The 15,730-nt window shown below is 37.2% G+C and overlaps 1 protein-coding gene across 1 annotated transcript in view; it reads right to left on the bottom strand.

Annotated features, from left to right (window-relative positions):
• The window catches only part of CATSPERE (catsper channel auxiliary subunit epsilon), a 251,287-nt gene that overhangs the window by 188,116 nt on the left and 47,441 nt on the right, over positions 1-15,730 (bottom strand). The window contains exon 6 of the mRNA XM_065871636.1: positions 14,988-15,062. Within this exon, the coding sequence (XP_065727708.1) occupies positions 14,988-15,062 (75 nt within the window). The remainder of the gene's footprint in view (positions 1-14,987; positions 15,063-15,730) is intronic.

Genomic DNA, 15,730 nt, shown 5'->3' with positions numbered 1-15,730 from the left:
ACGAAGGTAAAGTATAATAAAGTTATTACAATTAAACTTAATTATTAAGAAAAAGAATTTTTAAAAAAAAGTCATGGACGGATAGAGCCCTAGGACAAATGGTGGAAGCTAGAGTATACAGACTAGATGTCACACAGAAGCATACACGTACACATTCACAAAAAGAGGAAAAGGGAAAAAAATCATAGATCTCGCTCCTAAATTCCACCTCTTCAATTTGGGATCATTCCTTGTCTATTCAGGTATTCCACAGATGCAGGGTATATCAAGTTGATTGTGGAGCTTTAATCCGCTGCTTCTGTGGCTGCTGGGAGAGATTTCCCTTTCTCTTCTTTGTTCTCACAGCTCACAGGAGCTCAGCTTTGGATTTGGCCCTGCCTCTGCGTGTAGGTCGCTGGAGGGCGTCTGTTTTTTCGCTCAGACAGGACGGGGTTAAAGGAGCCGCTGATTCGGGGCCTCCGGTTCACTCAGGCCGGGGGTTGGGGGATGGGGGAAGGAGGGGCACTGTGTGCAGGGCCGGCCTGCGGCGGCAGAGGCCGGCGTGACGTTGCACCAGCCTGAGGCCCGCCGTGCGCTGTCCCGGGGAAGTTGTCCCTGGATCCCGGGAACCTGGCAGTGGCGGGCTGCACAGACTCCGCGGAAGAGGGGTGTGGAGAGTGACCTGTGCTCGCACACAGGCCCCTTGGTGGCGGCAGCAGCAGCCTTAGCGTCTCCCGCCCGTCTCTGGGGTTCGCGGTTTTAGCCGCGGCTCGCGCCCGTCTCTGGGGTTTGCGCTTTCAGCCGCGGCTCGCGCCCGTCTCGGGGGCTCGCGCCCTCAGCCGCGGCTCGCGCCCGTCTCTGGGGTTCGCGCTTTTAGCCGCGGCTCGCGCCCGTCTCTGGAGTTCCTTTAAGCAGCGCTCTTAAACCCCTCTCCTCGCGCACCAGGAAACAAAGAGGGAAGAAAAAGTCTCTTGCCTCTTCGGCCGGTGCAGGCTTTTCCCTGAACTCCCTCCCGGCTAGTCGTGGTGCACTAACCCCTTCAGGCTATGTTCAAGCCGCCAACCCCAGTCCTCTCCCTGAGCTCCGTCCAAAACCAAAACCCGAGCCTCAGCTCGCAGCCCCGCCCGCCCCGGTGGGTGAGCAGCAAGCCTCTCGGGTTGGTGAGTGCCGGTCGGCACCGATCGTCTGTGCAGGAATCTCCCCGCTTTGCCCTCCGCACCCGTCGCTGTGCACTACTCCGCGGTCCCGAAACTCCCCCCTCTGCCTCCCGCAGTCTCCGCCCGCGGAGGGGCTTCCTAGTGTGTGGAAACTTTTCCTCCTTCACAGCTCCCTCCCACTGGTGCAGGTGCCGTCCTTATTCTTTTGTCTCTGTTTTTTCTTTTGCCCTACCCAGTTACGTGGGGAGTTTCTTGCCTTTTGGGAGGTCTGAGGTCTTCTGCCAGCCTTCAGTAGGAGTTCTGTAGGAGTTGTTCCACGTGTGGATGTATTTCTGGTGTATCCGTGGGGAGGAAGGCGATCTCCGCGTCTTACTCTTCCGCCATCTTCAAGGTCCTATTTCCAATTTTTCGATCATCGTTACTATCTCTACTCTGAATTTTTTTTCAGGTAGACTGCCTATTTCCCCTTCATTTGTTTGGTCTGGTGGGTTTTTACCTTGCTCCTTCATCTGCTGCATATTTCTCTGTCTTCTCATTTTGTTTAACTTACTGTGTTTGGGGTCTCCTTTTCGCAGGCTGTAGGTTTGTAGTTCCCGTTGTTTTTGGTGTCTGCCCCCAGTGGGTAAAGTTGGTTCTGTGGGTTGTGCAGGCTTCCTGGTGGAGGCAACTGGTGCCTGTATTCTGGTGGAGGAGGCTGGATCTTGTCTTTCTGGTGGGCAGTATCACGTCCAGTGGTGTGCATTGGGACATCTGTAAACTTATTATGGCTTTAGACAGCCTCTCTCCTAATGGGTGGGGTTGTGTTCCTGTCTTGCCAGTTGTTGGTCATGGGGTGTCCAGCACTGGAGCTTGCTGGTGTTTGAGTGGAGCTGGGTCTTAGCGTTGAGACACAGATGTCTGGGAGAGCTCTTGCTGATTGATATTACATGGTGCCGGGAGGTCTCTGGTGGTCCAATGTCCTGAACTTGGCTCTTCCACCTCAGAGGCTCAGCCCTGACACCCAGCTGGAACACCAAGTCTCTGTCAGCCACATGGCTTTTAGGAAGTCTGAGGTTTTCTGCCAGTGTTCAGTCGGTGTTCTGTAGGAGTTGTTCCACATGTAGATGTATTTCTGATGTATTTGTGGGGAGGAAGGTGAGCTCCATGTCTACTCCTTCGCCATCTTGAAGGTCCTCAATACCCTTAGTTTTAATGTCAATGAAATACAAAATGGAGTTTCTAAAACTAATCTGTTGAAATTATTTCTATATGAGCTTGACTTCAAGACAACATACCCTTCAAGGCATATTTCAAATATATGTGGAGGCTCTAGGATAAATTCTGTTAGTATAAATATAGATCTGACATTCTCCCTGTTTTTCTCATGAGATTTAAGGGGATGTTGAATTGACTGGGATTATTCCTAATAAAGTCCTTTTAGAATAGAGGCAACAGTTTCATTATGGGGAATCCCTAGAATAAAAAAATCAGATATATGAGGGCCAGTCTAGAGTCCTTCAATACTGCTCCTGTTTAATTTCCTAGAAATATGTCAACCACCCACAAAGGAACATTTGAGATTGCTGTAATGATTACCAGTAAGTGTGTATTTATTGGGACTGCGGGATTGCCTAATAGGAGGATTTAACCTATATTTTGAGAGTAGTAATGGTGGTCAGGGAAGGCTTCCTTGAAGAATACAAGTTTAATGATTTTGATAGAGAAAAATAGACTTGCCTGGTAAATACTTGATAAATAATAGATCATTAAAATTTTCTTTCTAAAAATCTTATTCACTATTCAGAATTTTAAAAACAACTATCCTTCATATACCTGCAAAGGAAAAGACTAAATGGAGCATTCTTAATGTAGTAAAGAATAAGATGGAAATAAAATACAGCAAGCAACCTATACAGCAAGATGATAGAAAAAAGGATAGACTAAGATAAAGTTAAGATAATTGTGTCAACAAGCTTAAGAACATATGTTTCTCCATTAATACGGTAATTCATGGTCATTAAAGATGGTTTTATAAATATAGGAAAAAAATTACCACAAAGAAATCATCAAAAGTATAAAAAACATATTTAGGATATTTTCTTAGGATTTACCAAATGTAGGTTACTGTTATGTATTCATGTTATATAACCTGAAGTCTATATATCATTTAAAATGACATTTTAAATGACAGCATAATATACCATTTTAAATGACAGCATAATACTCCATTGAGTGAGTTATCATTACTTACTTAACACTCCCCTATTGGACATTTAGGTAGCTTTATTTTTTCACTTTTGTAAATATTATTGCCACGGACATTATCAGATACAGTCTTTTCTACATTAGCACTATTTCTTTTGCTTAAATTCTTTAAAATGTGATTACTGGATCAAAAGTTATGAACACTTTAATAATTCTTGATATGAATTGAGCAAAATGATTTTTAAAAGGAATATGCCTATTTATTTTATTACTATTAATTATCATTAGCAGATTTCACTATCTAGTGCCCAACTTCTTATACTTTTTAGAAAAGTATTCTACTTGTAACATCAATATATGTTTATTCATGCTGCTAAATTTAATAAATATCTTTTTGTTTCTTAATTGATTTTTCAGCAGCATTTGAAACATTAGACTAATTTCTCCTTTTCAGGGAGTGTTTCTCTCTTACTTGACTTACAAGCACTTCAAACCAGTATGTCCAAAACTGAACTACTGCCTCGAGGCTCTGCCTCCCAAACCAGCATTTATAAATATTTGTTGAATAAATAGAGAAGAAAATAATCTCACCACCCAGAGGAGAGTAAAGTTCTCTCACAATTTGCATGGAATCTATTTTCATACCTTCACTTTTCTCCTATGTGTGTTTTTAAATGTAAAGTGAGTTGCTTGTTGACAGCATATTGCTGGATGTTTTTTAAAAAATCCATTCAGTCGTTCTATGCCTTTTGATTGGGGGTTTAATCCATTTGAATTTAAGTACTTATTGATAAATAAGGTCTTAATATTGCCATTTTGTTAATTTTTTGGTCTGACTTGCAGTTGTGTTACTCTTCTCTTTCCCTATTGCTGTTTTCCTTGTTATTTGATGATTTCTGTAGTGCTTTCCTTTGATTTCTTCTCTTTATCTTTTGTAACAATATACCTGATAGAAACTATATACTAGTTTTTTGTAACTTGAGGCTTACATAAAATATCTTATAGTTAAAACTATTTTAAGTTGCTAGCAACTTCAATCACATAAATAAACTACACTTTTACTACCTGCCCCCTTTGTGTTCGTGTAGTCAGAGCTTTTTTGTGTGTTATTCATCTATTAACAAATTTTTGTCTTTTAACTTTTATATGAGGGTTAAAAGTGATGCATGCACCACCATTACAGTGTTATATTGTTCTGTATTTGCCTATAAAATTACCCTTACCAGTGATAGATCACATGTGAGGTCATAAAATAATTTTTAAGTCTTAAAAATTTAAGAAGATTAAAATCATTCTGGGGGCTTCCCTGGTGGCACAGTTGTTGAGAATCTGCCTGCCAATGCGTGGGACATGGGTTTGGGCCCTGGTCTGGGAAGATCCTACATGCCACGGAGCAACTAGGCCCGTGAGCCACAACTACTGAGCCTGCGCGTCTGGAGCCCGTGCTCCACAACAAGAGAGGCTGCAATAGTGAGAGGCCCACACACCATGATGAAGAGTGGCCCCCGCTTGCCACAATGAGATAAAGCCCTCACACAGAAGTGAAGACCCAACACAGTCAAAAATAAATAAATAAAAGTCCAAATTGATTTTTTAAAAATATCATTCCAAGTATCTTTTCCAACCACAATTGAATGAAACTAGAAATCAGTAATAGTTAGAAAATATGAAGAATCACAAATACATGCAAATTAAACTGCACAATCTTGAACAATAATTGGGTCAAAGAAGAGATCAAAGGAAATTTTTTAAATACCTCAAGACAAATGAAAACATAAACACAACATAACAGAATTTATGGGATGTATCAAAATCAAGACTAAAAGGGATGCAATATTTGCCTACCTTAAAAAAAAAAGGTCTCAAATAAACAACCTAACTTTACACCTCAAATAACTAGAGAAAGAGAAGCAAACTAAGCCTAAAGTGAGCAGAAGGAAAGATATCATAAAGATCAGAGCAGAAACAAATCAAGTACGGAATAGAAATAGAAAAAAAATCAACAAAACTAAGAAATGCCTTTTTGAAAAAATAAACAAAATTGACACATTCTTAACTAGGCTAAGAAAAAAGACAAAAGTCTCAAATAAATAAAATAAAAAATGAAAAAGGAGACATTACAACTGATACCACACAAATGCAAAGGCTCATAAGAGAAAAATGTGAGCAATTACATACCAAAAAATTGTATAACCTAGAAGAAATGTACAGATTCCTACAAACATACAACCGACTAAGAATGAATCCTGAAAAAATAGAAAATATGAACAGACTAATAATGAGTAAGAAGACCTAATCAGTAAGCAAAAATCTCCCAATAAAAACAACAGGACTTCCCTGGTGGCGCAGTGGTTGAGAGTCCACCTGCCGATGCAGGGAACACAGGTTCGTGCCCCGGTCTGGGAGGATCCCACATGCCATGGAACAGCTGGGCCCATGAGCCATGGCCACTGAGCCTGCGTGTCCAGAGCCTGTGCTCTGCAACGGGAGAGGCCACAGCAGTGAGAGGCCCACGTACTGCAAAAAACAAAAAAAAAAGAAAGAAACAACAAAACCTGGACTAGATAGTTTAACTGGTGAATTCTATCAAACATTTAAAGAATTAATACCAATACTTCTGAAACTCTTCCCAAAAATTGAGGTGGAGGGAATACTTCCCAACTCATTTTATGAGGCCAGCATTACCTTGATACCAAAACCAGATAGGAACATTACAGGAAAGAAAACTTGAGGCCAATATCCCTGATGAATTCTCAGCAAAAATTCTCAGTAAAAATTCTCAGCAACACACTAGCAAACCAAATTCAACAGCACACCAAGAGGATCATACACAATGATCAAGTGGGATTTATCCCTGGGTTGCAAGGATGGTTCAACATATACAAGTCAATAAATATGACACATCACATTAATAGGATGAAAGACAAAAATCATTTGATAATCTCAATACACACAGAGAAAGCATTTGACAGAACACAACATCCTTTCTTGATACAAATGCTCAGTGGATTGGGTATAGAAGAAATCTACCTCAACATAATAAAAGCCATATATGACAAGCCCATAGCTATCATCATACTCAGTGGGGAAAGGTTAAAAACTTTTGCTTTAAGGTCAGGATGAAGACAAGGGTGCTCAATCTCACCACTCCTATTCCACACAGTACTGGATGTCTTAGCCAGAACAACCAGGCAAGAAAAAATAAATAAATAAAAATCATTCAAATTGAAAAGGAAATAAAAATCATTCAAATTGAAAAGGAAATAAAAATGTCTCTGTAGATAACATGATCTTATATTTAGAAAATCCTAAGGAAGCCACCAAAAACTCTTAGAACTTGTCAACAAATTCAGTAAAGTTGCAGAATACAAAATCAACATGCAGAAATCAGTTGCATTTCTATATACTAACATTGAGCTATTTGAAAAAGAAATAAAGGAAACAATCCCATTCACAATAGCATCAAAGAAATGAAGTACTTGGGGATAAATTTAACCAAGGAGGTGAAATATCTGTAAACAGAAAATTATAAGACTTTGATGAAATAAATTTAAGAAGACACAAATAAATGGAAAAATATCCCATGTTCATGGATCAGAAGAATTAATATTGTTAAAATGTCCCTGCTACTCAGAGCCATCTATAAATTCAATATAATCCCTATCAAAATCTCAATGGCATTTTTTCACAAGAGTAGAAAAAATAACCCTAAAATTTGTATGGAACCACAATAGACTTCAAATAGTCAAGAAAATCCTGAGAAAGAAGAACAGAGCCAGAAGCAATCACACTTTCTGATTTCAAACTATAGTAATCAAAATAGTATGGTACTGGCATTAAAATAGACACACATAGCAAGGAACAGAATCAAGAGCAAAGAAATAAACACTTGCATATATGGTCAACTAATATTTGACAAGACAGCCAGGAATACTCAATAGGGAAAGGATAGTCTGTTCAATAAATGTTGCTGGAAAAATTTATAATCATGTACAGAAGAATGAAATTGGAAGCCTACCTTATACCAACCACAAAAATTAACTTTAAATGGATTAGAAATTTAAACATAATACCTGAAACTGTAAAACTCCTAGAAGAATATAGGGGAAAAGCTTTTTGGACATTGGTCTTGGCAATGATTTTTTGGATATGAATATGACACCAAAAGCACAAGCAACAAAGGTGAAAATAAGTAAGTGGAACTACATCAAATTAAAAAGTTTCTGCACAACAAAGAAATAATCAACAGAGTAAAAAGGCAACCTATGGAAAGGGAGAAAATATTTGCAAGTCATACATCTGATAAAGGGTTTATATGCAAAGTATGTAAGGAACATATACAACTCAACAGCAAAAAAAGAAAAAACTCTGATTGAAAAATGGGAAGAGGAATTAATAGGCATTTTCCTAAATAAGACATACAAATGGCCAAAAGGTACATGAAAATGTGCTCAACATCACTAATTATAAGGGAAATGCAAGTCAAAACCACAGTAAGATAGCATCTCACACCACTTAGGATGGCTATTATCGAAAAAAATAAGAAAGAACAAATGTTGATAAGGATATGGAGAAAAGGGAACTCTTGTGCACTGTTGGTGGGAATGTAAGTTGGTACAGAAATTATGGAAAACAGTATGGAAGGTCCTCAAAAATTTAAAATAGAACTATCATATGATCCAGCAATCCCAATTCTGGGTGTATATCCAAAGGAAAATAAAACAGGACATCTATTGAAGAGATACCTTCACTCTCATACTTATTGCAGCATTATTTACAATAGCCAAGATATGGAAAAGCCTAACTGTCCATCAGTGGGTGATTGGATAAAGAAGATGTGATATCTAAAAATGTTAAGTGAAATAAGTCAGACAGAGAAAGACAAATACAGTATGATCTCACTTTCATGTGGAATCTAAAAATGCTGAATTCATAGAAACAGTAGAATGGTGGTTGCAAGCGGCTGAGCAGTGGGTGAAATGGGGAGATACTGGTTAAAGGGTATAAACTTCCAATTATAAGATGAATAGGTTCTGGGGATCTAATTTATAGCATAGTGAAAATAGTTAACAATACTCTATCAAAGTACTTGAAAGATGCTGAAAAAGTAGGTCTTAAATGTTCTTACCACAAAAAAGAAAATATAACTATGTGAGGTGATGGAGGTCTTAAAAACTCTACTATGGTAATCATTTCACAATATATAAGTATATTAAATCAACACATGTATACTTTAAACTTACACAATGCTAAAGATCAATCATATTTCAATAAAGCTGAAAAAGGAAACCAACACTTGTTGAAAACAAAACAAAACAAAACAAAACCCAACACCAAATTCATTGACTCTAGAATGGATAAAAAATGTGTGGTGTGTTGAAACAATGAATAACATACAACAATGAAAATGAGCAAACTATAGGTATATATAACATGGATAAATCTTATAGAATTATGATCAAAAATAAAAAGCAATATGCAGTGTATATAAAGCATGATTCAATTTATTTAAAGTAGAAAAATAAAACCAACTAAACTGCATTGTTTAGGAATCATGTGGTAAACTAAAGAAGAAAACAGAGCAATTATCATCACAAAATATTCAGAATAATGGTTACCTCCAGGGGAAGGGAAGGATTATGTCCATACAAGCACCTCTATTGTGGAGGGAGAAATTATGTTCATGGAGGTGGAAAATATGGGGACCTTCTGTACTACTGTTAGTGTTTCATCACTTGATAGTAGTTATTTATTATTATTCACTAAACTGGATACTTAGCTTTTATGGTTTTTTCTTTATGATGTAATTCATAGTTAAAATGGTGAAGGAAAAAAACCTCAAATAAACGAAAACCCTGAGCCTTTTAATAGTTATTTAACCACATGTACAAATAAGTTATCCTGTACCCCATCCCTGAGCCACATGCTACTGCTGGTTCTCTTTTCCCTGGTGTGGGTGTTGGGGAAAGGGTAAGGCTCAGATAGGGATGTGAGACAGAAGTGGGTTGAGGTTCAAAGGCGAAATAAAGTATAGAAATGAGTTAAACATAAGGGATTATTTTGAGTTCAAACTCAGGGACGGTAAAGGGTTAAGGAAGAGAATGAAGAATGGAGTCAGAGGTAGAATTAGGATGTGGGTGTCTGTTAGGCACATTATCTATTGGTTGATAAAAGCCCAAACAGATAATTTATATTTTGCCAGAGCTATTTTGTGGATGATTTATCAAAACTGCAATATTACAATAATCCTTGCAAACTACTCATGTAACAAAATCCCTGATTTGGTCATGGCAGGCATCTTGGAGGCAATACCTGACTTGAGACTTAAAGATGACTAGATGAGGAAAGGGAATGGGCAGTTCCTGTGGAGAGAATGGCATAAGCAGAGACACAGACTCATGGAAGAGCAGAAGTGTAAAGGGAGACAGCAGAGTGCAGCTGCTGGAGACAGGACATGTGGAGAGCTAAGGCCAGAGAAGAGTGGCAGAGATGGGATACTCAGGGCTTTGTGTGTCATGTTAATAGTCTAAGACTCAAGTCTATGCTGTTTGTCAGCTCAAACAGCTCAATATCAAAAAAACAACCTAATCAAAAAATGGGCAGAAGATTTGAATAGACATTTCTCCAAAGAAGATATACAGATGGCCAACAGGCACATGAAAAGATGTCCAAAATCTCTAATTATTAGAGAAATGAAAATCAAAACTACAATGAAGTATTACCTCATACCAGTCAGAACAGCCATCATTAAAAAGTCTACAAATAATAAATGCTGGAGAGGGTGTGAAGAAAAAGGAACCCTCCTACACTGTTGGTGGGAATGTAAATCAGTGCAGCCACTATGGAGAACAGTACAGGGGTTCCATAAAAAACTAAAAATAGAGTTACAATATGATCCAGCAATCCCACTCCTGGGTATATATCTGGGGAAAACTATAACTCAAAAAGATACATGAGAAAAAAACCACATTCACAGAAAGATAGACAAGATGAAAAGGCAGACGGCTATGTACCAGATGAAGGAACAAGATGAAACACCAGAAAAACAACTAAATAAAGTGGAGCTAGGCAACCTTCCAGAAAAAGATTTCAGAATAATGATAGTGAAGCTGATCCAGGACCTTGGAAAAAGAATGGAGGCAAAGATCGAGAAGATGTAAGAAATATTTAACAAAGAGCTAGAAGAATTCAAGAACAAACAAACAGAGATGAACAATACAATAACTGAACTAAAAATACACTAGAAGGAATCAATAGCAGAATAACTGAGGCAGAAGAACGGATAAGTGACCTGGAAGACAGAATGGTAGCATTCACTGCTGTGGAACAGAATAAAGAAAAAAGAATGAAAAGAAATGAAGACAGCCTAAGAGACATCTGGGACAACATTAAACGCAACAACATTTGCATTATAGGGGTCCCAGAAGGAGGAGAGAGAGAGAAAGGACCTGAGAGAATATTTGAAGAGATTATAGTCGAAAACTTCCCTAACATGGGAAAGGAAATAGCCAACTAAGTCCAGGAAGCATAGTGAGTCCCATACAGGATAAACCCAAGGAGAAAGACGCCGAGACACATAGTAATCAGATTGGCAAAAATTAAAGACAAAGAAATTTTATTGAAAGCAGCAAGGGAAAATTGACAAATAACATACAAGGGAACTCCCATAAGGTTAACTGCTGATTTCTCAGCAGAAACTCTACAAGCCAGAAGTGAGTGGCATGATCTACTTAAAGTGATGAAAGGGAAGAACCTACAACCAAGATTACTCTACCTGGCAAGGATCTCATTCAGATTCAATGGAGAAATCAAAAGCTTTACAGACAAGCAAAAGCTAAGAGATTTCAGCACCACCAAACCAGCTCTACAACAAATGCTAAAGGAACTTCTCTAAGTGGGAAACACAAGAGATGAAAAGGACCTACAAAAACAAACCCAAAACAATTAAGAAAATGGTAATAGGAGCATACATATCAATAATTACCTTAAATATGAATGGATTAAATGCTCCAACCAAAAGACACAGGCTCACTGAATGGACACAAAAGACCCATATATATGCTGTATACAAGAGACCCACTTCAGACCTAGGGACACATACAGACTGAAAGTGAGGGGATGGAAAAAGATATTCCATGCAAATGGCAATCAAAAGAAAGCTGGAGTAGCAATACTCATATCAGATAAAATACACTTTAAAATAAAGAACAGGGCTTCCCTGGTGGCCCAGTGGTTGAGAGTCCACCTGCCAACACAGGGGACATGGGCTCGTGCCCCAGTCTGGGAAGATCCCACATGCCGTGGAGTGGCTAGGCCCGTGAGCCATGGCCACTGAGCCTGCATGTCTGGAGCCTGTGCTCTGTAATGGGAGAGGCCACAACAGTGAGAGGCCCGCGTACCACAAACAAAAAAAGAACGTTACAAGAGACAAGGAAGGACACTATGTAATGATCAAGGGATCAATCCAAGAAGATATAACAATTATAAATATATATGCACCCAAACTAGGAGCACCTCAATATATAAGGCAACTGCTAACAGCTATAAAAGAGGAAGTCAACAGCAATAATAGTGGGGCACTTTAACACCTCACTTACACTAATGGACAGATCATCCAAACAGAAAATTAATAAGGAAATACAAGCTTTAAAGGCCACAATAGACCAGATAGATTTAATTGATATTTATAGGACATTCCATCCAAAAACAGCAGATTACACTTTATTCCCAAGAGTGCATGGAACATTCTACAGGATAGATCATATCTTGGGGCACAAATCAAGCCTCAGTAAATTTAGGAAATGGAAATCATATCAAGCAACTTTTCTGACCACAGCGCTATGAGAATGGAAATCAATTATAGGGAAAAAAACCCCATAAAACCCACAAAGACATGGAAGCTAAACAGTACATTACTAAATAACTGAGAGATCACTGAAGAAATCAAACAGGAAATAAAAAAATACCTAGAGACAAATGACAATGAAAACACGACAATCTAAAACCTATGGGATTCAGCAAAAACAGTTTTAAGAGGGAAGTTTATAGCAGTACAATCCTACATCAAGAAACAACAAACATCTCAAGTTAACAACCTAACCTTACACCTAAAGGAACTAGAGAAAGAAGAACAAACAAAACCCAAAGTTAGTAGAAGGAAAGAAATCATAAAGATTAGAGCAGAAATAAATGAAATAGAAACAAAGGAAACAACTGCAAAGATCAATAAAACTAAAATCTGGTTCTTTGAGAAGATAAACAAAATTGATAAACCATTAGCCAGACTCATCAAGAAAAAGAGGGACGGGGCGTCCCTGGTGGCGCAGTGGTTGAGAGTCCGCCTGCCGATGCAGGGGACACGGGTTCGTGCCCCGGTCTGGGAGGATCCCACATGCCGCAGAACGGCTGGGCCCACGAGCCATGGCCGCTGAGCTTGAGCGTCCGGTGCTTGTGCTCTGCAATAGGAGAGGCCACAACGGTGAGAGGCCCGTGTACCACAGAAAAAAAAAAAAAGAGGGAGAGGACTCAATAAATTTGGAAAAGGAAAAGGTGTAGTTACAACAGACACCACAGAAATACAAAGCATCCTTAGAGACCACTACAAGCAACTCTATGCCAATAAAATGGACAACCTGGAAGAACTGGACAAATTTTTAGAAAGGTATAACCTTCCAAGACTGAACCAGGAAGAAATAGAAAATATGAACAGACCAGTCACAAGTAATGAAATTGAAACTGTGATTTAAAATCTTCCAACAAACAAAAGTTCAGGACCAGATGGCTTCACAGGTGAATTCCATCAAACATTTAGAGAAGAGCTAACACCCATCCTTCTCAAACTCTTCCAAAAAATTGCAGAGGAAGGAACACTCCCAAACTCATTCTATAAGGCCACTATCACCCTGATACTAAAACCAGACAAAGATACTACAACAAAAGAATGTCAGACCAATATCACTGATGAATACAGATGCCAAAATCCTCAACAAAATACTAGTAAACAGAATCCAACAACATGTTAAAAGGATCATACACCATGATCATGTGGGATTTATCCCAGTGATGCAAGGATTCTTCAATATACACAAATCAATCAATGTGATACACCATATCGACAATTTGAAGAAGAAAAACCATATGATCATCTCAATAGATGCAGAAAAAGCTTTTGACAAAATTCAACACCCATTTATGATAAAAACTCTCCAGAAAGTGGGCATAGAGGGAACCTACCTCAAAATAAAAATGTATATATATATATATATATATATATATATATATACACACACTTAAATATTCATAGCAGCACTATTTACAATAGCCAAGACATGGAAACAATGTAAGTGTCCATTGATAGATGAATGGATAAAAAGATTTGGTATTTATACACAATGGAATATTATTCAGCCATAAAAAAGAATGAAATAATGCCATGTGCAGCAAGATGGATGGACATAGAGATTATCATACTAAGTGAAGTAAGACAGAGAAAGAGAAATATCATATGCTATTGCTTATATGTGAAATCTAAAAATAAGATACACTGAACTTATACACAAAACAGAAATAGACTCACAGATATATAAAACCAACTTATGATTACCAAATGGAAATATATACATATATTTTAGTCACTTTGCTGTACACCTGAAACTAACATAAAATTGTAAATCAACTATATTTCAATAAAAATTTTAAAAAAGGAAATTTACTTAATGTCTCTGAATTGTACTCATAAGAATGTTTGAAATGGTAGATTTTATATTATGTATATTTTCCCACAATAAAAATGTATGGATTAAAAGGATGAATAAATGCATTAATTGAGAAAAAAAAGAGTCTATGTTGTTTGTAATGGAGAAATCTTTTAAGGAAATGACATGATCATGAATAAACATGGAAATTAAGAAAAAAAGTAAAGTATTAGGTATGATTATTTAGCATGAACTAAATAATGTTAAATTGTGCATATTTTCACTTAAAAGATTAGAAATTAAGTAACACTTAAAGTATTTAATTACCATTAATATATTTTATTCCCTCTAAAGTTTATTGCCAAATAAAACAATTAATTGATTCATTTTATCAGTCCATCTCTTGTGAATTTGATTACCATGAGGCATGACAGTATGCTATTAAAAAATCATATCTTGACTCATTAAGACATAAAGAATCCCATAAGAAACTAAAACTTCTCATTTTACATTTCTCTTCTATACATTTTGATTGTAACAGAAGACAGAACTTGAATCTTGAGAGGTAAATTTGTAACAGATAAAAGAAAGGACATTTATTCACTGGGCTGCACTTTTAGGAAAATCATTAGTCTCAAGTGGTAAAGGATTCAGTAAAGGACTAGACAGATTTTTGAAGGATGACTTCAACAAAGATACTCAAGAAACATCTTTAAAGCATTTTAATGGTCAGCCTCTTTGTGAATAATGAAGTCATAGAAAATACAGAGAATGCTCAGTAAGAATTCTAAAGAAAGATTTATAATTGTAGAAATCGAGCACAAGTTCAAAATCACTATAATGACTAAACTAAATTTAATGGATTATTAAAATGTATTTAGTTCTAGGCTGCTTAATATAAATTATTCACAGCCCTTAAAAGAGAAATGTAGCGTATTATTTTATCTATGATAATAATAATGTTTCCACCTACTAGGGAAGGTTCATTTGCATTCCATAGCAATTCACTAGGGTCTGCGTTTTCTGGATCGTATATCCATATGATAACCTACGAAATAAAATGTGGTTGCATTTCTTGACACTTTGGACAAATTTTTAGTTGTGGCAAAACATAACCAAAAAATGTTTTTATTTGTTTTTGAAATTTCGTATATCTCAGTTTAAAATATCAAAAGCAATACATGCTGTTTTTAACAAGAGAAACTGTCCAAAGAATTAATAACATCCTCTACACTCCTGAGGTAACTAATGTTAAAACTTTGTACGAATGCTTATATGTCTTTTTCTACACCCACAGACACAGCAGCCTCCCCACACACTCATACACTTTTTACAAAAATGAGAGTACACTATTCATGTTATTTATAATGTGCTTTTGTCACTTAATACACCATACCCATTTCAATAGATGTAGAGCTAATTTTTTTATTGTTTTCTTCTTGAATAGACAATTTATTATAAAAATAAATTATATTAAAAATACAGTGAAAATTGCCCCTCCCACCCTGTACTTCATCACTCAGTTCCCACAAGTCTACTACACCCTGCAAGTAACTACTATTGGTAAGTTTTTTTGTATTTCTATAAAATTCTTGTGCATAACCAGTGTTATTTTTCTCCTTTTTATATAAATACTAGTGTGCTAAACGCACTTTTGAACATTATATTCTTCACTTAAAGTTATGTCTTAGAGAACTTTAAATATTCTCATTAATC

This window comes from Phocoena phocoena, chromosome 1 (genome assembly GCF_963924675.1).
Source record: "Phocoena phocoena chromosome 1, mPhoPho1.1, whole genome shotgun sequence".
Lineage (NCBI taxonomy): Eukaryota > Metazoa > Chordata > Mammalia > Artiodactyla > Phocoenidae > Phocoena > Phocoena phocoena.
This window is presented reverse-complemented; position numbering and strand designations above follow the sequence as displayed.